The 26,667-nt window shown below is 52.9% G+C and overlaps 1 protein-coding gene across 5 annotated transcripts; it reads right to left on the bottom strand.

The window, feature by feature from the left end:
- Positions 1–720: 720 nt before the first annotated feature.
- PDZD4 (PDZ domain containing 4) lies at positions 721–26,667 on the bottom strand. 5 transcript variants are annotated; one of them, XM_028522789.2, is made up of 8 exons: positions 26,003–26,667; positions 6,758–7,011; positions 5,567–5,657; positions 4,985–5,083; positions 4,002–4,064; positions 3,453–3,554; positions 3,027–3,137; positions 721–2,853 (listed from the first exon to the last, which is right to left on the bottom strand). In XM_028522789.2, exons 1-8 carry the CDS (start codon positions 26,060–26,062, stop codon positions 1,306–1,308), a joined length of 2,328 nt encoding a protein of 775 aa, XP_028378590.1. In that variant the 5' UTR covers positions 26,063–26,667; the 3' UTR covers positions 721–1,305. The 5 variants fall into 5 exon arrangements, with proteins under 5 accessions (XP_028378590.1, XP_028378591.1, XP_035872189.1 ...); XM_028522790.2 differs by having other exon boundaries at positions 6,776–7,011; XM_036016296.1 differs by lacking the exon at positions 26,003–26,667 and adding an exon at positions 6,223–6,470 and having other exon boundaries at positions 6,758–6,824.

The raw sequence follows: 26,667 nt of genomic DNA, 5'->3' as shown, positions 1-26,667 counted from the left end.
TGCTGTTCCTTAGTGACATGCCAAGAAAAGCAGAGGCACAGCTTTCAATTGGTCCCAGTCCTCGCCTGCCCTGCTGCCCCTCTCCCACTCCAAACTGATTTCTCCTAGCACGATGAAAATGAACACAGGGAGGCCAGGAGTCACCATAAAAAGGCAGCTTGCTTTATTGTCACGATGCCAGTGGGGGGCAGGGACGGGCAGCCTGTCTGACTCCAATCTGAGGCTGAGGCCGAGGGGCCCTGGGGAGCTTGAGGCAGCTCTCAATAAATGCACCAGTTCCCAAGAGCTGCCCAGTGCACACCTGCAGAGTAGGGTGTAGGACATCTTCTCCCCCGTTGGCCCAGCTGGCCAGGCACACCTCTGACAGGTCCAGGCCATTCCCTCAACTCCATGTGGTTCTTGTCACAAAGGTCTTTTGCTATTATTCATGGGCGTTGGCTTCTGGACTCCTCATGTGTAAGCATGACCCTCAGAAGAGAAGCCACTCTATATGGAGTCAGGCACAGCCCTAGGATCAATTATTTCTTCTTGGATGGATACAGCCCCCTCAGTCTCAGCTCTCCCTCTTCAGAGGAGGTAGCCCCAGGATGAGCCTCAAAAGCCACGTCAGAGGCTCCTTGTCCCCACACTAGAGCAGAGGCCAGCAGGAAAGCTGCTTCCCATTTTCCCCTTTGTTCCCATCCCTTCCCTCCCACCCAACCCTCCCTCTTACTCCCCCCACCCACCCACCTCCTTCCCAGCCTTCACTAGGGGATTCCACCTTTGTCAGGCTGCCTGAAGGAGCTGCCAGTCCCCAGGGCAGCTGCACAAAACAGAAAAACAATTGGCAAGCACAGGAAGGGAGAAAAACCACAAAAATCAGGGTTGCCTTTGTCTACAAATAGTGGCTGCTCCCAGCAGGGGGAGAGACTGCTCAGCTCGGAAGCTGGACATTCTCTTGTGCTTAGGACAATCCTCTTCACCTCCTTTTCAGCTGAACTTCCCTGTGCCTAAGGTCCCACACTGAGAGAGCTCTGGAGGGGTGTGCATGAGTGTGTGTGCACATGCATGTGCCTGGGCTCGTGGGCTTGTATTGCGTATACACATGCACACAACCGAAGGGGTGCCCCTGCTTCTCAAGAGGCTTCTCTCTGGCAACAAATTCCTGTGCACACACACAAAGACAGGTACGCACACACCTGTGCACACACAGACACACACTAGATTCTAAGGGAGAGTACAGGGTGGGGTCCCTGGAGGCTCACTGAACCTGGGTTGGGGCAGAAGGCCAGCACCTGGCATACAGCTAGCTCCCATCCAGGTGGCTCAGACAGTGGTAACTGAGAGCAGAGGGTTATAGACCCGCTTGCCGTCAGCTGAGCGAGTGCCGTGGGCCAGCATCTCCTGGATGGTGATCCAGTTGTCTAGAATCTTCTTGTTCCGTTTCTTCATGGTTTTGCGGTGGCTCAAGGCAATGATGTTGAGCTCAGCCTTGCTGTCGCCATTCTGCTGTTCCCTCAGGCACTCCAGCCGGCTCTGCATCATGAACTCACGCCGCTTCCGCTGCTCCCGGGCCCGGATCAGGTGCTGCTTCCGCTCTTCTTTGCTCCAGTAGCGGCCCATCTTCATCTCGCTCACTGCGTCATCATCCGTGGTCATGCCACTGCGCTCCTCTCGGATCTTCAGGGCCCGGGCTTTTAGAAGGCGATCACGCACAGGCCGCTTGGCCACATAGCGGGTTCCGTCACTACGTACCTTGACCTTCCACTCCATACGGGGTGCTTCGGTGGCTGTTGCCACTGCTCCGCCCACCCGAGGGCCACTAGCCACACTCAAGGGGCCATGACCCAGATCTTCCAGGCCACGCGGCGGGGCCAACTGCACACAGCTATTGTAGTGCTCGCTCTCTGGGCCCTGGCCTCGGTGGCGCCTAGAGAGGTAAGGGCTGCCCTCGGGGCACACACGCTCCAGGGTCACCCCCGTCTTTGGGCTGCGGCGGACATGCTCCTCTGAGTGCTGTCTCCGGCCCACCTCAGGATCCCGGGAGGGGGATCGGAACTTGGCAGGGCTCCCCTGTGGAGGAGCTCCCTTGGGGTGGGTGGCAACAGGGGGCCCAGAGGGAATCTGGTTCAAGTTGGAGTTGCCAGCAGCTGCCCGCCTCAGGGGGCTCTCCAGCAGGGGCTCGGTGAGTAGTGGGGTGCTGCGGCAGCTCTCCCCTGTGTTGTAGGCACTGGTGCTGTCCTTGTCAGACTTCTCGGGCAGCTCAGAGATGTCAGACAGCTCGTGCTTCTTGGGCTCACTGGCTCCCAGCTCATAGAGGCTCTCATCCTCCAGCAGCCAGGCCTTCATGCAACGCTCCCGCAGCTGCTGCATCTTCTGCGCCCGCAAGATGTTGCGGCACTTGAATTCCAGGTGCCGTAGCTCCTCCTCCAACATGGCCATCTCGTGGCCCAAGCTCTCATTGCGATTGACGTCCAGGGCGCTGTTGCCACCAGAGGCTCGGGGGAAGAGGAGGCCCAACTGGTTGCCATTCTCCAGGTGGCACTTTATCTCCAGCAGCTCCCGGTAGCGCTCATACTCCTCGTCGGTGAGACCAGGGACTTCACCACCCCCCAGTGCGGCCCCCTCAGCCAGCAGGGAGTCCATGCTGAAGTGGAAGTCCCGGCTCTGCAGGGCATCCCCTTGCAGGCCAAACTTGCGCAGGGTCCCAGGCGTGTTGGTGGTGCTCAGGGGCTCATCGCCCAGCAGGTCATGCTCAGAGCTCTCCTCATTGCGGGTGCTCTCGTCAGTCCGGCCCACCCCGCTGTCCAGCTCCTGGCTGTTGCTCAGGCCTGGGCCCACATCAGGGACCCCTTGCTCCTCTTCATTCCCGAGCTGGGGTAGAAAGGTGAACCCCACTCAGTCTGGGTCCCACTAGCGGGGGAGCCACAGGATTGGGATCAAAAGGAGTTTGGGGCCTGGTGCATACACCCCCATACACCCCGAGCCCCTTCTCCCACTCCCTTCCTGCTTGCCCTCCCTACTACCTGCTCTTCCTCCTTGCTCACCTTCTGGGCAGGGGGCGATTTCAACTTCCCACCACGCAGGTCCCCCTCATTCTCTGAGCCCAAATTATCCAGGAAGTCATCCCGGTCACTGTCCTTCCATCGCTTTGCCAGCTGCAGAGACAGGCCCATGATGTCCACACCGACTTAAGGACTTCCCCGGACACCCTTCCAGTTGCCTCAAGGCTCCATAACCAGGCTCATGGTCCCCGTGAAGTTAACAACCCAAGAGAGGGGGTGGTACCAGCCCACCCGGCCATCACAGGTCAAAAGGGGAAATAGGCTCTGGAACACTGCCAGCCCTCTATGAGCACCAGGTTATTGGCATGTCTGTGCCCTTGTCACAGCATATTCCAAGACAGAAAGCCCAATGTGAGGGGACCCAGAACACCCTGCTGGACACACACACACACACACACACACACACACCTGGCTCTCAGGCCGGGCCACCAGCAGAGAGATGTTGGTGTTCTCCTCCTGGCTCAGGATGGCCACTGCCTCTTCCCGGTTCTGGACGTCCACACCATTTATCTGTGGCGGGCCGAGGAACAATCAACAAGGACCCCAGAGCTGGCTCTGGGATGGACCCTGGTTGAGCACCCTGGGCTGGGACAGGCTCTCGAGCTTTGGAAGGGTGGAAAGAAGTGGAAGGTGCCTCGGGAAAGGGCAGCCTGGCTGGTGCGAGAGCACGCATGCTCGGAGAATAACATGGAGGAGGAGATCTGACCACATCTGGGGGACAGAAGGAGAGGCTGCAATGTGCCAGAGCAGATCCCACGTGGACACAGGAGTCACCCAAGGCAGTTGTGCAGGAGAGATGATTTTAATCATCTCCCAGCCCTGATTTTAATCACAACAGGATGCCTGGTACCAGGCTAACCTCTTAGCAGGACAGAGCAGGGATCGGCTAAGAAAAGGTGGTGTGACAGCTGGTACATCAGGGCCCTAGGTCAGGCCTGCCTATCCTGCTCAGCTCACCTGGATGATTCGGTCTCCTTCTCGGATCCGGCCATCTTTGGCTGCAATGCTGTTGGGATTCACCTGCAAGGCACACACATCCTGGGTACTTAGCACCTCCACTAAAGTGCCTTTTCAGTAGGAAGGCACTCCCATCCCCAAAGCAAACCAAAGGCTCCTTTGCTTACTCCCTCTTTAGCTCAGACCAGCAGCTTCCAAGCTCCAGGAGGCAGGGACAAAACAGTGGGCCCGGGGCTAGTCATCTCACCACAGCACGAGCCGCTAACTTGCTAACCAAAGCCTTCCAGCCACTGCCTGCCAACCCCACACCCACGCCCTGGATGGCACTCCTGTACTCTTTTGCATGGAAGTTTGTTTTTGTGTTTTGGAGGCTGGGCAAATGCAGCAAACTGGATACTTTCCCATACTCAAAAACGTCAGCAGTAGGATATTCATATGAAGGTTAACTCGATCAGGATACTGCTAGTGTGCGGAGGGCAGCAGGGGTGTCATCCTCCCTCCTGCAGACACACAGACATCTGTCACAGACAGGTGGGGGAGAATGACCCCCATGAGTACCAGGAGGACTGACTGCAAGATGTGGGAGGCAGAATACAGCCTGGCCAGGACCTCATCCTGCCTCAGCCTTGCCCAGTGTCCCACTCAGGCCATGTGTGCTGCAGAGGGCTATCAGGCTGGACATACACCGAAGCCATTGGTTACTCTGGCCTCACTGATCAGCAGCCTCCCTGTGATGCTAAGCAGGCCCTATCCCTCGCACCTGGGTCCTTGTGGGCAGCCTGAGAGTCCTAGGCAGTGTGCAGAGGCCAAGGGGTTGGGTGGTATGCCAGACCCTGCCTCAGCACCCACCACCATGGCACCCATTCCCCTCACTGATGCAATACAGATGGGCAAAGTCCAGCTTTGAAGTCCCAGCACACAAGAAGACAGCATGGGGCTCTGCTGCCTTCTAGAAGACTCCACCCATATCCCCACCTTCATACCTCTCCAACATAGATGCCCAGGTCCTCCTCATCATCGGTGCGGTAGCAAACCATCAGGCCCAGCTTGTCCTGGTGGCTGGCTTTATACAGCTCCACCTCCTGCCACAAGAGGGGGTGAGGGAAGCAGAGGAAGAAAGCCCCGGGAATATGTGAGCAAGGACCCACGCTGCAGCAGTGGCAGCCATGGCCCAGCCCTGGCCCCAGCAGCACTTCACCTGAGCTGAGCTTCCAGCCCCAGGTTTGGTGGATCTCTCTTACCATCCCAAAATGGCACATGTGTTCAGTGGTCTTCCCTTCTAGGAAGTGCCCGAGACATACAAGACACACAGGACACACAGGGACACAGACATGTTCAGGACGCAGACTCACCAACATAAACTGACCATAGGACTTCACCCATGCCCTCCCCAATTCAGCCAGACTTGGTGGGTGAGCCTGAGTAACCAGCCACACACTAGGAAGAACCACAAGGCCCAGCCACCTGGGAGCAGCAGGAGCCAGGCCTGTGCTGGGCTGTAGAGAGCTGTCCCAGGGCTGGCTCCCGGGGCTGGCTGCAGGCCTTGCCCTGGCCACCCGGCTCACCTCATACTCCAGCTCGTCCATACGGTCTGCCTCCTGCGGGCCGCCCTCCATGAACTCCGCTGGGTCATAATACTCATGGTTGATTGGGGGGCTGCCCAGGAGAAGGTGGGGGTCAGGCTGGCCATCTGCTCCTCTCATGCCCTTGCCCAAGCTCCTGGGCTGGCCAGTCTCACTGCACTCAGCATGGAGCCCTGCACTGGCTACACCCTCAGGGAAGGTGGCTAGACCACTTCTTCCAGAACCCCTTCCTTCTGAGCTACATGCACAAACCAAGAACAGTTACTGAACGGGAGTATGCAGGAGTCCACACTGAGGACACAGGCACGCTTAGCTCTCCCACCCTGTCCCACACTGTCCCCCCCAACTCACATTCTTCAAATCATGCCAGCCAGCAGGGACCAACTTCTCCAAACTGTGTGCAGGTGTCCTTCCCACCCAGCACTGACCCCACTCATGCAATGCCCCCAGGAGTTATCCAGGCCCCAGCGGACTGCCCAGGGACAGAAAAAGACCCAGTCTATCTCCAATGGTGGCCCCTCTTGCCCTGAAGCTAAGCGTGGCTGCTGGTGGCCCTGAGCCTACCTCTCTGCAGAGGAGATCCTGGGACCACCTCCCTGCAACCAGGGTTTAGGCTAGCAGAATGAGTCAGTGCTCACACAGTCATGAGACACCAGGCTTGGATGAGAGGCCCTTCTTCCAACAGCAGGCCAAAGAAAGAAGCTGAAGAGATGGAAGAAGTTCAGAGCAGGAAGAAGGATGTGACAGACAAGGATGCAAGAAGATTCAAGGGGTGATGCTTGTGAGGCAGAAGACGATGGGGCGGCAGAAGAGAGAAGATAAAGGAGGAGGAGCTGAGGACCTCAACCTTCCAGCAGCAAAGTCCCAGGATGGTCCTCCCTTGGCCCTGAGGGTAGATACAATGGGGATCCTGCAGATCAGCCCCCCCGGCCCCTTCCTCAGCTGGTGTCCAGCCTGAGGCTAGAAGCCTGGAGATTTCTGAGTCCCTGGGTTCCACAGTCAACTCTGGAGGCCTAGAAGCCTGCTTCCTGCCTGAGAGGGCAAGCCTCCTAGAGTCTCCCTGCCACACCCAGAGCTGCAGCACTGTAGCCCCTGGGTGGTGTGGGGATGGCTGCCGCTGGTGGCGTGCTGTCTCTGGAGGCAGGGCCCGGGGCCCTCCTGAGGGCGACTCACAGCTCAGACAGGACGTACGGCTCCAGGATGACCATGGGCGGGGTGGGTGGACGCAGCTTGCCCAGTGCCATGATATGCTCGAAGGTGATGTCAGTCTGAGTGCCACTGTCCACCAGCTGCAGGTCGTGACAGGAGCTGTCCCCCCGGAGGCGGGGGCTGCGTCTCAGCACCTGGATCACCAGGGGCTCCTTGGAGGAGCGCAGGGCCTCCAGGGTTTGCTCCTGAGACAGCTTGGAGAGCTCCTTCCCGTTCACCTGTGGCAGAGACACGCCCCCATGAGAACCCACTGACCAGTAACCCCGATCTGCTCAACCAAGAAATCTGCTCTCCACCCTTGGCCCTGCTTACCCTTTGTGTCCTCATTCACAGGCAAACTGTGCTTCTTAGCCCTGTCCCCACACAGTGCTGTCTGTGGATTGCTGGGCCATACCCCAAGAGTCTGGGGACTCTGCTGTCACACTAGAACATCCTTTGGCCCTCTTCCAGGAGCCATCCACTCTTCAGTCCCCCTCACTCCGGCCCTGCTTCTCCTTCAGGCAGCACTGAGGCCAGAGCTAGCATCTAAAAAATTGCAGAGTCCCCCTTGGCAATAACTGGGCATCTGTTGTATGAGAGGAAGACCTGGACTCCTCTCCTGATGGGTGTCAGTCAACAAATGGGCTCAGTTGGGAGGGTCTGGGAGAAGAGAAGCACAGGACCTGGGTTCTCAAGGTAGTACTGGACTCACCAAAGAGAAAAAGGCCAACACGTAGAGCCTCCTGGCATTACAAGGCATTCTAAGGCCAAGGAAGTGGCCCTTATATAATCACCACTGTTTCTTAGGTGCCTGATGTGCCCAATTCTGACCCAACAATCTATTTGGCAGATGAGGAAACTAAGGCTCAGCAAGATGAAGGGAGTCATGAGCCAGGCCGGCATGCACAACAGTCGGGGGCAGGAGTGGGGGAGGAGGCCATATCAGGCTGGGGGCCAAAGAGAAGATGGGAGAAGCAGGCTGACACTGGCTGGAAGATGGAGGGCCTTCCAGGCAGGCAGAGATCCAGGCTGGGGACCCAGCTGGGGGCAGAAGGCTGGCCCCAGTCCAGCCCCTAATTTCTGCAGCAGCCTGTGTACCTTGGGCTCTGAGACGGTCACTTTCCAACTAGTGAACCCAGCCGTGCACACACACAACGTCAAGGCCCTCCTTGGCAGGGAGGCAAAAGCACTGCTGACCAAACACAGCCAGAAGTTGTCGTGGGCCCGTGAGGGAGAGTCAGGAAGCAGTTCCTGGAGAGGGGAGAATGGTAGGGTCTTCCTTCAGTTCACTCATCAGGTTTGTGGAAGGGCTCTTCCAGGCCTGGGGAGGCCACACACTAGCAGTAACGCCCCATATGACTACACCCAGCAGGTAAGGGCTAACACAGACCTTCAGGGGTTGCTATGGAAGCACAGGACCAGCCTCGGAAGGGGAGTAAGGGAAGGCTCCCTGAGCAGGTGTCACCTGTCCTGCTTCAGGGGAAGGGAGAGGGGGCTAGACTGAGACAGGGAGGCTGCTTTGCAAGAAGCAAAGTCCCTGACGGTCAACACGGAGAGAGCAGGTCCCAGGGACCCACTATGCACCCATGGCCAGAGCTTCCACAGGATGAGTGGCACAGGAGAGTCCTTTTCTCCTTGGCTATGCTGTTCCCGTCTTCTCATTCTCATACACAGTGCCACCTTCCTCCTGGATGTCTCGGGGTGGGAGTTCTTCATAAAGATGCCCAATCCAACTGCAAAATCATGTCTTCCCAGCTGCAGCATGAAAGACCAGTCCCCGGATGTCGTTTCAGGAAACGATATCCTTGTTCTTAGGAAAGCACAAGGAGTGCAGGGCCCCCTGGCTGGCCACGACTCCTCTGAGTAATTCCCTCTCTGCTACGTGATTACATCCTCATAGGTAATTTCAGTTTTTGTCTCCCCTCTCTCCAAACATTTCATAGTCAGAAGAGATATATTTTAATCAATTTTGTCCAATTATGAAAGAAACACAGGTTCCTATTTTAAAAAGACTTTACTCACTCTTCGAGAGAGGGGAAGGGAGGAAGAAAGAGATGAAGAGAAACATCAATGTGTGAGAGAGACATCGGTCAGTCACCTCTCACATGTCCCCAGCTGGGGACGTGGCCCACAACCCAGGCATGTGCCCTGACTGGGAATCAAACTGGCAACCTTTTGGATCACGGGCCGGTGCTCAATCCACTGAGTCACACCAGCCAGGGCAGAAACACAGGTTCATTGTAGAACATTTGAAAAATATAAAAAACCACCGTGTGCCTTCGGAGTTCCGAGTTCCTGAGTTTCTGCAGAACAGGTGGAGAAGCCTGAGGAGCCACAGCATCTCAGGCCCTGGGAGGCAACTCGGGGTTGGGGATTCAGTGAATGAGGAGTGGGCTCAGTTGGGGACCTGGGACAAGCCCCCTCCTTACTATATGCAGTAGGGGCTGGGCGAGTATGAGACGTGGGTACCTGTGTAAGGTGTAGATGTATGGATGGGAGTGGGGCAGACAGAGGTTATGTGAGTGGGGATTGGTAGAGGTGGGAACAGGAGTGTGGGGAAGCAGTGGGGATGTAGGTGGGGTTTTGGCTGAGGTGTAGGAGGTATGTGGGTTGAGTGTGTTCAGGGGTTGTGTTTATGGATTGAGTGGGTGTGGTGGTCTGGATAGGGGTGTAAGTGAGATGTGGGAGTCTGGATGTGAATGGATTGTGTGGATGAGGGGTAGGGTTGAGTGGCTGTGGGGCTGGGTATATGACCCTGTGTTGAACCTTCTCCAGAAGGTCTATTCTTGCCCCACCAACACCCCCCACCACCTTCCCACTCAGCCCTAAGTGTCAGCCTGTGTCATTATCCTCCTTTGTCTCCATCCTAAGGTGTTGGTAAATTATTCATCTGCAGGGTAGGGGCTCTACATCACCTTACCCCAGCTCTCACAGCTGCCACTCTTTCCTGCCCCCTCACACACCCTTCTTTCTGCGGGCCAGGCGCCAGAGCCCCAGAGCGCTAGGAGTGGGTGTCCTTGGCACCTGCTCCTCACTTGCTGCCCCCTCCTGCCACGTACATCCACTCCAGGTGAGGTGTCCAAGCATGTCCATCCCACTCAAAGAACCACACCCATTGGCGAACAGACGTGCTGAGGCTCTACTCAAGCACCTGTGCATCGGGAGCCATGAAAGGCCCAGTGAACACCCAGGGAGAGTACTGACAGGCTGAGCACATGGCACAGGCTAAACCCTAGCAGACCTAAACATGTGAGTGAGGTTTCACAGCCAGGGACTTGATTTTCATCAGGCTCTGGGAGGCTCACCAAATACACTCGCACTACACTTTGATTTCTGTCCTGGGAGGGTCCACCAGAAGTTAAAGGCTCATGATGACCATGGGGAGACCCAAGCTAGGCCAGAGTGGACATGGGGTCCTCAGCTCATCCTCACACCAAAGGGACCCACCCGGCCTTCCCAGGAGCTCCTGGGCAAGGTGGCCCTCAGCTCCACTTTCATGCGTCTCACCCAAGGACACCTGCTCCTCTTGCTCTGGTCCACAGAAACGACACCAGAGGGAAGGGACCTGGCTACTTATAGCCAGCAGGAGTCCACAGTTAGGGTCATGTCCCTTGTGGGCCCAGGGTGGTCAGCTTCGCCAGAAGCCCTTCCAGTTCAGAAACAGCCATACTTGCTCATTGTCAGAAAACTCACAACACCAAGTACAAACCTGCCTCCTTGGGAACAATCCAGAAGAAACCCACTTTGTCTTCCAACACCTCACATACCTGAAAGCCCAGCTGAGCGTCCATGCACCTCCTTCACCCCAGTTCCCAATGGCTCTCGTCTTCTCTAGCACTTTGGGTGGGCCGTGCCAGCCTTGCCATGTGCCAGGCATTATTTCTTGCCTTAGCTAGAAACCACCCTGTGGCAGCAGTCCTACCGGTTTCAGTGCATTTGCCTTGCCTGAAGCTCCATGCTCTCTACTTGGGGCCCCTCCACACTCAGCTCTTTTACCTGTTGCTGGGATGGGCCCAAGTGGGTTGGCCCGTGGGCCACAACTCCAACCCAATCCCAGCTGAGCTAGAAGTCACTTCACTCCCACCAGAAAGAGGGGAGGTAAGCCTTAGAGGCACCCCTTTGCCCAAATGTGGCCACTGTGCTCTGAGTCAGCCTGGTTCCCCTTTATACACCAAGAGAGCACTCACTGCCCAGTCACCACAGGTCCCAAGAGCAGTTGCCACCTCCAGGCCCCATGGCACTCAGTGTCCCTCATCCTGGCAGACCCAGTCCCCTGATCATACACGCAGCGTGGATCTTACCCCAGAGTGTAAAATAGTTGTCTTTCTGAAGGAATTTGTCAATAATTATAAAGTTTGAAAATGTTCATCATACCCTCTGATCCAGTGAATTTGCTCTAAATAGATCCTAAAATGATGACAAATATTATGCAAATTACAAGGATGTTAAAAGCAGCATGATTTTTTATTGTGGTAAAACACACCTAACACAAAATTGACCATCTTAACCGTTTTCAAATGTGCAATTCAGTGGCATTTCACATATTCACATTGTGCAGCCACTGCCTCCATCTTGTTTCTGTCCATCTGGACATGGCAGAGAAATGGCATCCCACAGTATGTACCTGACTTGTCCAGCATCTTTCCTCAGCAAGTTTTCTAGGTTCACCCATACTGCAGCAAGCATCAGTACTTCATTCCTTTGGAGGCTAAATAATATTCTATTGCATTCCAAAATACAGGGTGTGGCACAAATAACACCCTTTTTTTTCTTACACAGTCATAAGCATGTAATTCTGTGACATAACAATGTCACACTCAAGCATGCCATATGGCATTTTAGGTAAAATGTTCAAACTGCTGTCCATCTCATGTGAGACATTTACGAGCCTTACCAACCACACTGAGGCAAGCGTTACCTCTGTTGGACCCTATATTCCATTGTAGAGACAGACCACATTTTGTTTCTCCATTCCACTGTGGATGGACATTTGGGTTGTCTGTACCTCTTGGACACTGAGCCGTGTTGCTAGGAGTACTCCTGCACAAGTCCCTGACTTCGTGTTTGTGTCCCTGTTTTCAACGTTTATGGGTATACACCGAGCAGTGGAATCACCAGACCGTCTGGTCATTCTATATTTAATTCATTAAGGTACCGCCATTCTTTTTAATACCAAAACCTTTACAACAGTCTTGACGGTAAGTGTTTACCACAGTATTCTAATAACAAGCCTGTTTATGAAAGATATAAATGAGGCCCTGGCTGGCGTAGCTCAGTGGATTGAGCATGGGCTGGGAACCAAAGTGTCCCAGGTTCGATTCCCAGCCAGGGTATATTCCTGGGTTGCAGGCCATAACCCCCAGCAACCGCACATTGATGTTTCTCTCTCTCTCTCCCTCTCTCTCTCCCTTCCTTCCCTCTCTAAAAAAAATAAATAAAATCTTAAAAAAAAAAAAAAGAAAGATATAAATGAACGCCCTGACTGGTGTGGCTCGTGAATTGGGCATCATCCTGCAAACAGAAAGGTTGCGGGTTTGATGTCTACTCTGGGCACATGCCTGGGTTGCGGGTTTGGTCCCTGTTCAGTTGGGGCACGTGCGAGAGACAACCAATCAATGTTCCTCTCGTGCATCTATATTTCTCTCCTCTTTCTCCCTCCCTCCCCCCTCTATAAATAAATAAATGAATAAATGAATGAATAAATAAAGTATTTAAAACAACACATGAACTATGATGATTACCATCTGCAATATCAATATGTTTATGGAAAAAGGCTTGGAAAGAATAAGTAAAAATATTGTGCAAGGGAAATGGAAACCTGAGATTTCTGGGAATGCGGATCTCAGCAGGTAGTAGGCAGCCTAGGCCGGGTGGAAGCAGTACTTATGTGACTTTTCTCTTTTGTCCTTTACAGAATTTTCTCCAGTGAACATTACTTTTATAATCACAGAGAAAATATACAAAAACAACGTAGCCTGTGATCTGTGCTGAGGTTTTCTCAGTCTCCCCGCAGACCGTGCAAGGTGTCTGTCTGGTTTGCACTCCTGGCTCCAGCCCGGAGCGCTAATTAAAGGAGAGCTGTGACCAGGAACTCACAGCAGACTTCCCATCTACACCTGATCTAAGAAGGCACAGGAGGCCCTAATTCTCCCTCCATCGCCTTCAACTTCCTGCCCAGGAGGAAAAGACAGATCCCGGGAGCCTGGAGTCCTAGAGAGGATACAGTAGTGGGGGGATGTGGGGGAGGAGAGCCTTGGCCTGTGGGCCCCAGGTGAGGGAAAGGCCTTCACTCCAGGACCTCCAGCCTTGAAGGTGAGGATGATGAATCACAGCCACCTACCCCTTAGGGGAGGTGGCCAAGAAGACCCTACACCCACCCCAGGGAGCACTGGGAAGCTGGGTTTGGAAGAATTGGGAAGGGCCTGGCCACACCCCCCCCAAACCCCCCACCTTCCCCACCCTCCATCCTCCCCATTTACCCCAACACCCCATGCCACTCCCACTGTCTCCCCCTCTAGGACTGCATTTGCAGAAATGATTCTGTGGGTGGCCAATGTGTGGGCCATGATCTCCCCCGGCCCAGGGTCTGAGCAGAAGAGGACACTAGACTTATCAGGACGATCAGTTTGTAAGTTACGCAAATGTCTAATAACTATGTTACACATCGGAAACTAATATGTATGTCAACTGCCATTGAAAAAAATTTTTTCAGATTTTATTTATTTATTTTTAGAGAGGGAAGGGAGGGGGGGGAGAGAGAGAGAGAGAGAGAGAGAAACATCAATGTGCGGTTGCTGGGGGCTGTGGCCTGCAACCCAGGCATGTGCCCTGGCTGGGAATCGAACCTGCGATGCTTTGGTTTGCAGCCTGCGCTCAATCCACTGAGCTATGCCAGCCAGGGCCAAAAAATTTTTTATTTTTATTTTTTAAAAAGAAGAGGACACCCCAGCCAGGTAGTTCAGTTGGTTAGAGCCTTGTCTGATACACCAAGAATGTGGGTCCAATCCCAGGCCAGGGCACATAAAGTAATCAACCAAAGAATAAATAAGTGAAACAACAAGTTGATGTCTCTCCCTCTCTCTCCAAAATCAATTTTAAAATTTTTAAATAAAACATATTTTTTAAAAAAGAAGACAGGAGGCCCCAGGGTGGGAGGGGACACTGACCCCCTAGGTGCTGGGTCTGCCTTCAGAAGGAGCCCGTGCCCACCTCCCACCCCAATGCCCACCCCAGCCACTCAATGCAAGCCAGGGCCCTATAGTATGACCTCTCCAACAAGAACGTGGTGACCAAGGTGACCAGCCAGAAAGCAAAGTGAGGGTGCGCAGGGTTAGGAGAGGGGACGAGACACAGCTGGGGAAGGTGCTTAGCCCAAGGCAAGTTAAAAAGGAAGATCTGGAGGGAGTCACTGTGGCTGTGGGAGGACCTTTCTAACAATCAAGGGTGTTGGAGGTGAGTAAGGAAAAGTGAGGGGCACCAGCAGGCGGACCATCAGAGACTGTACTGGAAATATGGAATCCGGGCACCTGGGCCACTGCCTGCTGATCTGTGCTCTGGGAGCAGCCCTGGAGGATCCAGCTCTCTCATCACCAGGGAGTTGAGGACAAGAGGCACCCGAGTTCACCTGAATGCTGATGGGATAGATTCAGAAGAGGAAAAATTCATGATGCTAGAGAATGAGGAAAAGGGAAAGCCTCAGAGACCTTGGAGGTAGGCAAGAGAAACACTGGGACAGGAGAAGAGACACCAGTGGCAGGTGAAGGAGACGGAAGAGTAATGAGGGGACACTGGGACAAATGAGAGCAACACAGGAAGCTCAGGGTTCTGTTGAGATTGGGGAGGGGCCAGGTACAAGTGAGGGCTGTTGCTGCTGCTTCCGCGCACCCAGGGAGGGCCTCAGGCCTTAGCAGCGGCCAAGCGGCCAAGCAGCCAGCAGCCTATGGCAGAGGGTGGGGCCCTGGGCGCGCTTGCACTGGCCCCCTCCCATCCCAGAGTCTCAGACAAAGGGCCTGTGTCTCTCTCCCTTGTCCCTCTCCCTCTTCCTCTCCCTCTCCCTCCCCTCTCTCTGTCTCTCCCCCCTTGACCCCCTCCTCTCTCCCCTCGTCCCCCCCTCCCCTGTCCCTGTCCCTTTTTCTTCTCTCATCAGTTTCTCTCTGTCTGTCTCTCCCTCCCTCCCATCTCTGTCTCTCTTTCTCCACTCCACCCACACCCTCCCCATACTTCCCAAGTGCTCTGATGTGGAATCAAGACATGTGAGGAGGAGGGAGAGGGAGGCTGAGAAAAAGAGCCCAGGCCTGGCTTTCTCTGTATCCCGCGGGGACACCCTGGGAAACCCTGGGAAGGCCCTTTCACTCCTGGTGAGGCCTCAGGGAGGTGGGTAGCTACATAATTGCTAGAGACTCCCACAGCCACTACATTATGACTCAACTAACCCCACTCTGAGGATCAGGAAACAGACTAGGAGAGAACAGAAACCAGAAGTTACCCTCTCGTCCTGGAGCAAGGAGTTCTGATCAACCAGCTGGCTCTCACTCTGCAGTCAGCAGTGTCCAGGGGACACTTGACACAGCTGTGTCTCTGGCTTCCCCTGTCCAGACAAGTGTTATGGGGACCTCCAAATTGACCAAGGATTGGTGAAGAAAGAAGCCTAGAGAAGGGCAACCTGAGCCAAAGATTCTCTGCTCCTGTCTTTTCAGTGGCCCACAGTGGCCCAACCAAAGTCCTCATTCATGTCTTACCAACTCTGGATTTTGAAAACTGTCAATCCACAGGAACATCGGAACATCTGGCAACGGGTATCTGCATTCCCTTCACCAGATCTCCCCAGAGTGCACATTCTGCTACCCCTGCTCCCCGCTTTCTACACATACATTAAGCTTTAGACAGCGAGATGCTGCATGAATGCTGCCACTCCTGAGCGAAACTACAATACCCTTAAAATGCCCATGGACTTGGCACTGATATAGTTACGGCCACATCTCTCCAACTATACCACTAATGCCCTTACCGCTTTTCTTACCCACGCAGGATCCAATCAAGGACCACACACATCACATTTGATTGTTATGTCCCTACTCTCCTCTAACCTACTAACAATTCATCCACTTCTTAAACTTTCATGACATTGACCTCTTAGAAGAGTGCAGGGCAGCTGCCTTGTAGAATGTCCCAGGGTCTGGATTTGCCCTCATTAGATTCACCTTAAGCACTTTGACAAGTTGTTGTACCCTTCTCCTTCCCCCCTCTCTCACCAACATCAGGACACTCTGGGGGTCAGGCTGACCCCCTGCTGGGGAGGCTTGCTTGCTTTGGTCATGTAGTCAAGGCGGAGACTGCCAGGTCTGTCAGTGGCAAAGAATTTGCATTTTCCCTTCCAAATTCATAAGAAATTTGGAGTAACCCTGAGACCCCGTAAATATCCTGCTCCCCAGCAACCTTTATCTAATGGTTTTACCATCATCCAAGAATGATTCCTGCCTGAATAAAGTGGCCACAAAATGTCTCACTTTGTAAGAATTCTAGCAGGGATGCAGCAGTACATTCCATCATGTGACTAGCCTGTGAATGGTGGGCCCCTACTTGAAGCTGCTTGGACAAACCATACCACCCACCTCAGAACACCCCATGACCTTTCTGCCCAGGGGCAATAGCGAGAAAAGGAAGCATGAGAAGCCTTCATCTACAAGGTCTTTTTAGTAGTCTGGAGGTCATGTGTGTGCGCACGCATGTGCAGATGCACGCCCATGTGAGATGCCTGTATGGTCAGTAAGACTGTGAGTGATGGGAAGGGAAGGTCAGTCACTATATGTGGCATGTAAGAAGAGATTATGTCCTTTGGGACATACCTTGAGCAGTGACCCTTGGAAATTGATTCAATATGTCTGAGGTAAGGCCTCACTTCCTATTGGTAACAAACTCACATCCTAAGTGGGTTGGTGTGATTTGGGGCTTCATTGATTTAACCCAAGTTCCTACCTGAAGTTCTTACTACTCAGCATGTAGTCCAAGGACCAGCAGAATGGACACTGCCTGGGAGCTTGTGACAAATGCAGAATCGCAGACTGCACCCTGGACCTGCTCAATCAGATCCTATATTTTAACAAGGGCCCCAGGGTGGAATTAGCTGTCCCAGAGTGCCCCCTTGAGTAACCAGGGAGACATGCACACACCTGAACAGGGTTTAGGCACCAAGCAAGTGCTTCATAGTCTTTCTCTCCCCTCTCATCAGCCCTTCCCCTCCCTCCCCAAAGCTGCTCAGTAGGTGGAAGGTGCCCACCATGGTGGGCTGAAATATGACCTGTCTGCCCTGCTCTCAGCCTTGCCCAGGATGGGGGCAGGCCTCTTGGGAACCTCTGAAGTCCTGCTTGAGGAGAGCAGCAGGGAAGGAGGGATGGCCCACACCTCCTGGGTGAAAAAGCAAAGCAATTCCCGAGGTCATCCTCAAGTGTGTTCACAGCTTCCCAGATCCTGTGGACAACTGAAAACATCCTCCCACCTACCTCTGGACTAACCTGGGTGGCCCAAGGGCTGGATCCTCAATCCTCATCTAACAGTATTTACAATAGCCAAGTGCTGGAAGCAACCTAAGCACCCATCAGCAAATGAGTGGCTCAAAAAACTACGGTACATGTACACAACGGAACTCTACGTATGCAGCAGAGAGAAACAAGGAGCTTATATCCTTTGCAACAGCATGGATGGAACTGGAAAGCATTATGCTAAGTGAAATAAGCCAGGCAGTGAGGGACAAATACCATATGATCTCACCTTTAATTGGAACATAATCAACAAAAGACAAAAGCAGACAAAATATAACCACAGACATCGAAATTAAGAAAAATCTAATAATAGCCAGAGTGGAGGGGGAAGGGAGAAGGGTTTTCAGGAACTACTATAAAAGACACATGGACAAAACCAATGAGGAGGGTGGAAGCAAGGGAGGGAGGTAAGTTTGGCTGGGGTGGGGGGGACAGGTGGGGCGAAAATGCAGAAAACTGTAATTGAACAACAATAAAGTAATTTTAAAAATGATATTCTTTATGGAGTGCTTTTCATTTCCTCTGCCCAAAGCAAGCGTGCAGAAGAGGCAGATTGCACTAGGAAGAGGGGAGGTGCCTGTGATACTTAACCCTAACCCCAAGCCCCAGCTTCTCAGTCTCTTCCTTTGGCTTGACTCCTGAGCAAAAGGACCAAATCTTTTCATTTCTTTTACAGTAGAGAAACCCTCAGAAGAATATTGGACATTCTTCTGTCACTGGACATTGACTGTGACACGTCCACGAATAAGGCCTTCTCCACCCAATGTCAACATCTCAACAACTGACCTAATGGTTTGATGGCAGTAACTCCACTCAAACAAGATCCCAGGGGACCCAGTGCCAAAGATACTGATTTTGCCAAGACAATGACCCCAGGAGGCAGGCACTCTTTATTCCCATTTAGAAGGGGAGGAAACAGGCGCCCAGCAAGTGAACCATTCAGTATCAACACACCACACTGTCTTACCTGGCAGAGACCTGAGCCAGAAGGAAGACCCACTCGGCCTCACTAGGACCCATGCCAGGCTAAATGCTCTCACCTATTTGTCCTTTGCGGGTATATGCGTGCACATATATTTCTTGGTTTTAAAGTTGTAGTGAGCCCTGGCTGGTGTAGCTTGGTGAATTGAGCACGGGCCTGCAAACCAAAGGGTTGCAGGTTCGATTCCCAGTCAGGGCACGTACCTGGGTTGCGGGCCAGGTGCCCAGTGGGAGCCATGTGAGAGGCAACCACACATTGATGTTTCTCTCCCTCTCTTTCTCCCTCCCTTCCCCTCTCTCTAAAAATAATTAAATAAAATCTTTTAAAAAAATAAAGTTGTAGTGAAGTATGATGTATATATATATATATATATATACATACATACATACATACATATCTGTGAAACCATCACCACAATCAAGATAATGACCATTTTCATCGTTGTCAAGTGTCCTCATGCCCCTTTGTCTTCCCTCCCTTCCAACCATCCATGCAAATGCCGCTCTTCTTTCTGCCACTATAGATTAATTTGCATTTCTAGTATTTTCTATGAATGGCTCAGACAGATCTCAGAAATGAGGTAAGGAGGGAAGGGCTGTTTAAAATTCTGGGCCAATGACAAGGCATGGGAGCCGCTGCACATCATGGCTACTGGAATTCAGTGCCCTGCAATTTGCAGAGGGCAGCTCCATGCACAAGGGCAGCAGCACCAAAGCCCTGCTTACAGAAAGACCCCACTCAAGCAGAAGGGAACACGTTGGGTGTGGAGAGATGCCATGGAAGGTAAAGATGTCTCAGAGAGAGAGGGGACAGGCAAGAGGGGCAGGCATGGGCGCTCCCACCCTGGTCTCATCAGTATCCCCCCACTCAAGTTGTAACAAGGCCCCAAGCAAGGGCATTTGTAGTGCTCCAAGTTGAATTTCTAGCACACAGGAGGGTGGCTGGCACAGTCCGGGTTCAGCAAGTAGGTCCTGGAGGAAAGAGCACTTGGGAGACTACCAAAGGTCTGGAGAGGTGTCCTCTCCTCTCCTAATGTGGACAGAGGGGAGAAGACAGGCAGTTGACTCCCTCCTCCTAGAGGCTGAAAGAAGAGCAGAGAGGGCTGGGCCCTGTGGAGAAGGGGTGAAGTGGGCTGGAGGTGTTTCCTTTGTCACATGGGCCTCCTATGTGCCAGGCCTGCCACCCAGGCAGCACGTGGTGGTATCTGAGAAGGGGTAGCAAAATCAGGATGACTGCAGCGACAAGGGGGAAAGGCAGGCAAAGAGAAGCTCAAGGCAGTGGAGTGTGATTAGATTCACCAGAGAGAAGGGCACAGGCCCAGCAAGCGGAGGCACATGGAAGGCATTCTGTGCCTTGATGCTAGATGGTGCTAGGTGATGCTGCTTTCTCCTTTTCCACCCTTTGTATCCTGGCTCCTTCTGATTCCTAACTCAACATGCATACCCCCCCAACTCAGAGTCCTTTACAGATTTTTCAAGCTCACCCCCTCCACCCCACCACCCCCAGCACCACCCCTAGCACCTATCCTTGCAGTACATGACTGGGATAATAGAAATTGGGTCCTGGATGGTGTGGCTCAGCGGACTGAGTGCCGGCCTGCAAACCAAGAGGTGACTGGTTCGATTTCCAGTCGGGGCACATGCCTGGGTTGCAGGCCAAGACCCCACTTGGGGGCACACAAGAGGCAACCTATTGATGTATCTCTCATACATTAATGTTTTTCACACTCTCCTTCCCTTCCCCTCTCTCTAAAAATTAAAAAAAAAAAATCTAAAAAAAAAAAGAAACTGGGTTGGAGTACTGACATGCTGCATTTAAAGTATTGTGATAGACCACCATATCAGTAGAGTAAACGGCCAAAGTCACATGAACATCTCCACAGCCACAGAAAAGGCATTTCACAAAATTTAACAACCCTTCATGGTAAGAACACTCAAACTAAGAATAGAAGGGAACTTAACCTGATAAGGAGCATCTGTGAAAAACCCAGAGCCAACCTCATACTCAGGCTCGAAAGACTGGACACTTTCCTTTAGATCAGAAACAAAGAAAGGATGCCCACTTCTATTCACCATTGTACTGAGGGTTCTGACCAAAGTAAATAGGCAAGAAACAGAAATAAAAGGCATCCAGATTGGAAAGAAAATAAAACTCTATTAGCCCATGACAATCCCGTATACAGAAAACCCTGAAGAACCCACTAAAAAGAACGAAATCTAATAAATGAAGTTTAGTGAGGCCACAGGACACAGGGTCAATGTACAAGCATCAGCTGTACTTCTATACAATGGCAATGAGAAAAATGAAAAAGAAATTGAGAAAACAATTCCACTTAAAATAGCATCATAAAGAATAAAACACACAGGAATAAATTTTAAGAAAAGTGCAAAACATCAGTGAAGGAAATTGTAAAGACATCCCATGTTCATGGGTAATAAATAAATATGCCCCAAAACTGATCTACAAATTCAATACAATGCAATTCCCACAAAATTGCAGCTGGCTTCTTTTCAGAAATTGACAAGCTGATCCTAAGACTCATATGGAAACTCAGAGAACCTGGAATAGCCAAAGCAGTCTCGAAGAGTACAAAGTTGGAGGACTCACACTTGCCGATTTCAAATTTTTCTTAACACTATACTTAAAGCAGTGGTACTGGCATAAAGATAGAAATTTCTCCACAAGATATGCAAATGAGCAAGAGCACATGAAAAGATGCTCAACATCATTAGCCATCAGGAAAATGCAAATCAGAAACACAATGAGCTACCACCTCACGCAGTAGGAAGGTTATTATCAAAAACACGTGTTGGGCCATAGCCTACATGGCTCAGTTGGATCTTCTGTAAACCCAAAGGTCTGGGGATTGATTCCCTGTTAGGGCACATACCTAGGTTGTGGGTGGGGACCCGGTGAGCGCATGTGATGCTCCTCTCTCACATAGATGTTTGTTTCCCCCCCTCTCTCTCCCTCCCTTCTCTCTCGCAAAATCAATAAGCATGTCCTCGGATGGGGATAAAAAAGTTAATTAATTAATTAATTAATTAAAAACATGTGTTGGAGCCCGGCTGGGTGGTTGGAGCATCGTTGGGTACACAAAATGTTTGTGGGTTTGATCCCCAGTTGAGGCGCATATGGGAGGCAATGGATTGATCTCTCTCAAATCAATAAGCATATCCTTGAGTGAGGATAAAAAAATGTGTTGGGGAGGATGTGAAGAAATTGGAACCCTCTTTCTTACACTGCTGGTGGGAATGTAACATGGTGAAGCCCCAGTGAAAACATCAAACAGAATTAACATATGATCCAGCAATTTCATTTCTGGGTATGTACCAATAACACTGAAAGTGGGGACTCCAACAGGTATTTGTACACCCACAGTAGCATGATTCGCAATAGCCAAAAGGTGGAAACACAAATGGCCATTAACAGATGAATGGATAAATATGATGTGGTGTAGTCATACAAGGGAATATTACTCAGCAATAAAAAAAAAATTAGTACTAGGACATGCTACAACACGGATGAACTTGAACACATGATAAATGAAAGAAGCCAGGCACAAAGGGTTACATATCATATTGTTCCATTTAGAAATGCCTTGGACAGTTAACCTACAAAGGAGTTCCCATTGGACTATCAGCTGATTTCTCAAAAGAAACCTCACAGGCAAGGGGCTGGAAAGAAGTATTTGAAGCCATGAAAGGCAAGGACCTACATCCAAGATGACTCTATCCAGCAAAGCTATCCTTTAGAATGGAAGGGCAGATAAAGTGCTTTACCCAGATAAGGTCAAGTTAAAGGAGTTCATCATCGCCAAGTCCTTATTATATGAAATGTTAAAGGGACTTATCTAAGAAAAAAAAAGATCAAAAATATGAACAGTAAAATGACAAAAACCTCACAACTATCAACAACTGAACTTTAAAAAAACACAAAAACAAAAACAAACTAAGCAAACAACTAGAACAGGAATAGATTCACAGAAATGGACATCACATGGAGGGTTATCAGTGGGGAGGGAGTGGGGAGAATGGGGGGAAAGGTACAGGGAATAAGAAGCATAAATGGTAGGTACACAATAGACATGAGGCGGTTAAGAACAGTATAGGAAATGGAGAAGCCAAAGAATTTATATGTACAACCCATGGACATGAACTAAGGGGAGGAAATGTGGGTGGGAGGGGGGTGCAGGGCAGAGGGCAATAAAGGGGGGGAAATGAGACAGCTATAATAAATAGCATAATCAATAAAATATATCTTAAAGGAATGTCTGGAAAAGGCAAATCCACAAAGACAGAAAATAAATCAGTGGGTGCCAGGGGCTCAGAGGCATGGGGGGAAATGGGTACAGGGTTTCTTTTTAAGGTGACAAAAAGTGTTCTGGAAGCCCTGGCTGGCATAGCTCAGTGGATTGAGCACGGGCTGGGAACCAAAGTGTCCCAGGTTCGATTCCCAGCCAGGGTACATGCCTGGGTTGCAGGCCATAAACCCCAGCAACCACACATTGATGTCTCTCTCTCCCTCTCTCTATCTCCCTCCCTTCCCTCTCTAAAAATAAATACATAAAATCTTTAAAAAAAAAATTTTTTAAAGTGTTCTGGAATTAGATAGTGGTGATACTTGCACAACTCCCCTGATTATACCAAAAAACTTCTGAATTGTACACTTTAAGGGTATGCAAATTATATCTCAAGCTGTAGGGTTTTTTTTAAGATTTTATTTATTTTTAGAGAGAGGGGAAGGGAGGGAGAGGGAGAGAAGCATCAATGTGTGGTTGCCTCTCGCACGCCCCCCAACTGGGGACCCTGCCAGCAACCCAGGCATGTGCCCTGACTGGGAATCAAATCGGTGACCCTTTGGTTTGCAAGCCAGCACTCAGTCCACTGAGCCACACTAGCCAGGGCTGGGTTTTTTTTGTTGTTTGTTTGTTTGTTTGTTTGTTTGTTTGTTTGAAGTGCCTGTGAGTCATCAGGCAAAAAAGGCCTGGAACTCAAGGCTAGGATAGAGACTTGAAGGTTCCTTAACCTGGGAGTCAGAGAACTCTGGAGGTCTAGGAAGTGCTCCAGGGAGCCCTTATACAGGAAGTTACATGGCAAGTGATAGGGGAGGAAATGTGCATTTCTGAGCTGCATTGTGTCTCGGTGGGGTCCCTTACCCTAGTAAGGTGCAGGGGTCACAGGCAGGCATGGAGGAGACAAGAAGTGCCACTGAAGCTGGGGGAACACCAGTGTTTAAGGATCATTGGTGCCAGGCAATGAGTCCCAGAAACTGGCTGGTCTTTTTGAGTCAAAAGCATCCTTCTTTGAGAAGGGGTTACAGGGGAAAGTTCTCCCTTCCTATGCCAGGGACTTCAGCCCCCAGAAACAGGGTCAACTGAGATAGTTAACGGTTTTCTCTGCTTTTCAGATTTTAAAAGTTCAATTCTCTTTTGTCTTTCCTTAATTTTAAAAGATGGTTCCTTTTTTTCAGATTTCATTTTGTTGTTGTTGTTGTTGTTGTTGTTGTTGTAGAAAGAAACATCGATGTATGAGAGAAACATGGATCGGTTGCCTCTTGCACGTGCCCCAACCACCCGGGCCACGGCAACCCAGGCATGGGTCCCAACCAGGAATCGAATCACAAACTTTCACCCCATGGGACACCCAACCAACTAAGCCACACAGGTCAGGGCAGACAGTTCCTCTTTTAAAACTCATCCAGTCTTCCCCTCTGTCCAAACTTCTGAAGGAGCTTTAAAAGGGAGTGGCGTTCCCAAGAACTGGTGGGTGGGGGGGTGGCTGCAGCCCAGATCAGGAAACAGCAGGGGGCGGCTTGCCTTTGGAGCCTGCAGCCCCTCCTCGAGGCCTACTTGCCCAGGCCTTGGGGCTCTCTCAAGGAGGAAAGCCTGGTCAGGGAATTTTGATTCAAGCCCTCCGCACACATAGAAACCCCTGAAGGCAGCAGTCCCAGCCCAACCTGTGGCGCTTCCTCCGACTGCCATGGGGAGCCCCAAAGGGTTACCGCAGTGTCACTTCCCAACCATGGCTCATTTCAGACCTGTAGTGTAGGTTGCCCTCCGCTTTTCACACATCCCCATGAGGCCCGGCCTGGAATGAAGTACTACATCAATGCCTTGCCGGCAAAGTCCAGAGCCCACCGCTTTGGAACCGCCTGCCTTCTGATGAAACGATTCCAAGAAAGGAAGCAATGAAGATGGGATTCCTCGGCCTCATCAACCAACCAGCGCAGCCCACCTCCGTAAGGCAGTTCGGGTGCCCATCACGGGCATTCCACAGGACTGCCTCTCGGTCCCAACCAGGATCACTCCTGAATCCAATCCCACCAGAAGGCAAAAGCCAGGAATGGAGGGCGGGAGGCAAGGAGCATGAAAAGCAGAGGGTTCACGAGCCCTGGAGACCTGCCGGGAGAGAGCAGAGGAGTGCCGCCAGGCCAAGGCGAGATTACCCCTCCTGCCCATACTGCCCCTCATTCCACGGTGGCCAGAGGAACTAGACTCCCAGCACAAATGCTGGGCTTCCTCAGCCTCCCCAAACCCGTGATGCACTGATTCTTCCTCCTCCCCCTGGCCCCTCTGATGCCTGTAAGGGTGCCCCTAATTCTTCTAAAGAGACCCCATTCCCCCAGCCAACACCTCTCCGGCCTGCACTTGCACCCCTGTCCGGACCAATGAACACAGAGTTAAAGTGCATACCTGACTGTGCCGGGTCTGCCCCAGGGTCTCGACTCCCTCTGACCTTGAACTCCCTCCACTTAGCCCTGGGGGCGTCTCAGACCACACCATCTGGGATATTTCTCTAGACAGCTTTTAGAACGCACACAGAAAGTACACACACGCGGGGCCACAGGGGCCTCCGCGCACATACAGACGGGGCACAGGCACGCACTCACGAAATAACTGCACATACAGGCAAGGAAGCCCCGCTCCCAGCCCCGAGGCTGGAGTCCCAGTAGGAGCCGGCAGCCCGGTATTTCCTCTTCCAGCCAGGAACCGCGCGGTCCACGCCCCCCGAGGCCCAGCGGGAGAAAGAGGAGGCCGGGCACCGCCGCCCACGAACGGCCCTCCGCACTGAACCCGGAGGCGGCCACTCACCCGAGGCACACAAGGCAGGGGAGGCCACCGTTTGGTCAGGGCCGGAGCGGAGAATGCCAGCCCAGGCCGGGCGCCGGTGAGACCCTGGGTTGCCCGGTGCACTCCTGCGCCCCTGTCCCGCAGGGACCTAGATTTGCCGCCCCCCCCCCCCGCCAGCGCCGCAGGCGCTCGCCTCCCAGCCCTGCCCTGGGTCCAGCAGAGGAAGCGTGTGCAGGGTGCAGAGGCCGCTCCTTTGCAACCTCCACGCCAGCCGGCGCCCGCAGCATCGCGCCTTCCAGGTCCCAAGCGCGTCGGACTCGGACCGAACTCAACTTCCCGACCTGGTCCTATCTGAACCCAAGGCTCGCGACCCAATCTACTCCTGGCGCCCAAAGAATACATCCCGCACCCCGTTCCCCACGCAGTTCCCCCCTCCCATCTGTGACTGGTTCCCACGGAGCGCCAACACCCACCAGCTGCAGAAATTGAGGGTGAGGATGGCTCCCTACCTCTTCTTCTAGAAACCCCCCGGCCCTTCCACATCTGCGGCCCTGACTACACCAGGCCCTACTCCCGGGTCGGCTTTCTCCCCAGGTGGAGCCCACGCCCCCCCAACCCCAGCGGCCCAACCACCCTACCTGAAGCATTACTTTGTACTGCTCCTCCGGTTTCTGGACCACGCACATATTACATCCCATGGTGCTGGCCGGCGAGGGAAGAGGTGGGAAAAGGGTAAATGCCTTTCACTGATCCTTGCGCGGGACCTCGGGTCCCGGGCCGGGGCCCGGAGCCATACCCTAGAGCAGGGGGCGGGCCGCCTAGCGGGGAAGGGGGGCACGCCCCCAAAGGGGGAGCAGCTTCACGCCCCTCGGGTTAACTCTTAGCTGGCAGGGGCCAGGCGCGGGCATGCTCCCTAGCACCAGGCCAGGAAAAAAAGGGAAGCGGGGGATGGGCGGGCGCACCGGGCGTTGCTTGGCTACGGCCCCCCAGGATGCGCGGGGGCGCGCCGGGCCTCCGGGGGCGTCAGGGGCCGTGGGCCGCGCGCCTCCCCGCCCGCGGGGTCCGCCGCTGCCGCTGCCGCTGCCGCCTCCGGCTCCCGCCCATGGCCGCTGGCCCTGGGAGCCCGGCCCTTGCGCTCAGCGCCGCGGCCCGGCCCGCCGACTGGTGGGCGGCGGCGCGGCGGCGGCCCCCGCTCGCGGCCAGGCCTGCGCCCGCGCTCCCGCCACGCCCGGCCGCGCTCCCGGCGATCCCGGAGCCCCTTCTCCGGCCCCTAGCTGGCCTTGTAGTCTCTAGCTCCCGCCCG

Source organism: Phyllostomus discolor, chromosome X (genome assembly GCF_004126475.2).
Source record: "Phyllostomus discolor isolate MPI-MPIP mPhyDis1 chromosome X, mPhyDis1.pri.v3, whole genome shotgun sequence".
NCBI classification, from domain to species: domain Eukaryota; kingdom Metazoa; phylum Chordata; class Mammalia; order Chiroptera; family Phyllostomidae; genus Phyllostomus; species Phyllostomus discolor.
This window is presented reverse-complemented; position numbering and strand designations above follow the sequence as displayed.

Bases quoted from the DNA above. Each gene is read 5' to 3' on its own strand.
- PDZD4 (XM_028522789.2), bottom strand. From the start codon at position 26,062: ATGGGATGTAATATGTGCGTGGTCCAGAAACCGGAGGAGCAGTACAAA. The intron at 5,658-6,757 runs GTGAGTCGCCCT...TCTCCTGGGCAG, and splicing joins CCGTACGTCCTGTCTGAGCT to CCCCCCAATCAACCATGAGT. The intron at 3,138-3,452 runs GTGTGTGTGTGT...CTGTCTCTGCAG, and splicing joins TGGCCCGGCCTGAGAGCCAG to CTGGCAAAGCGATGGAAGGA.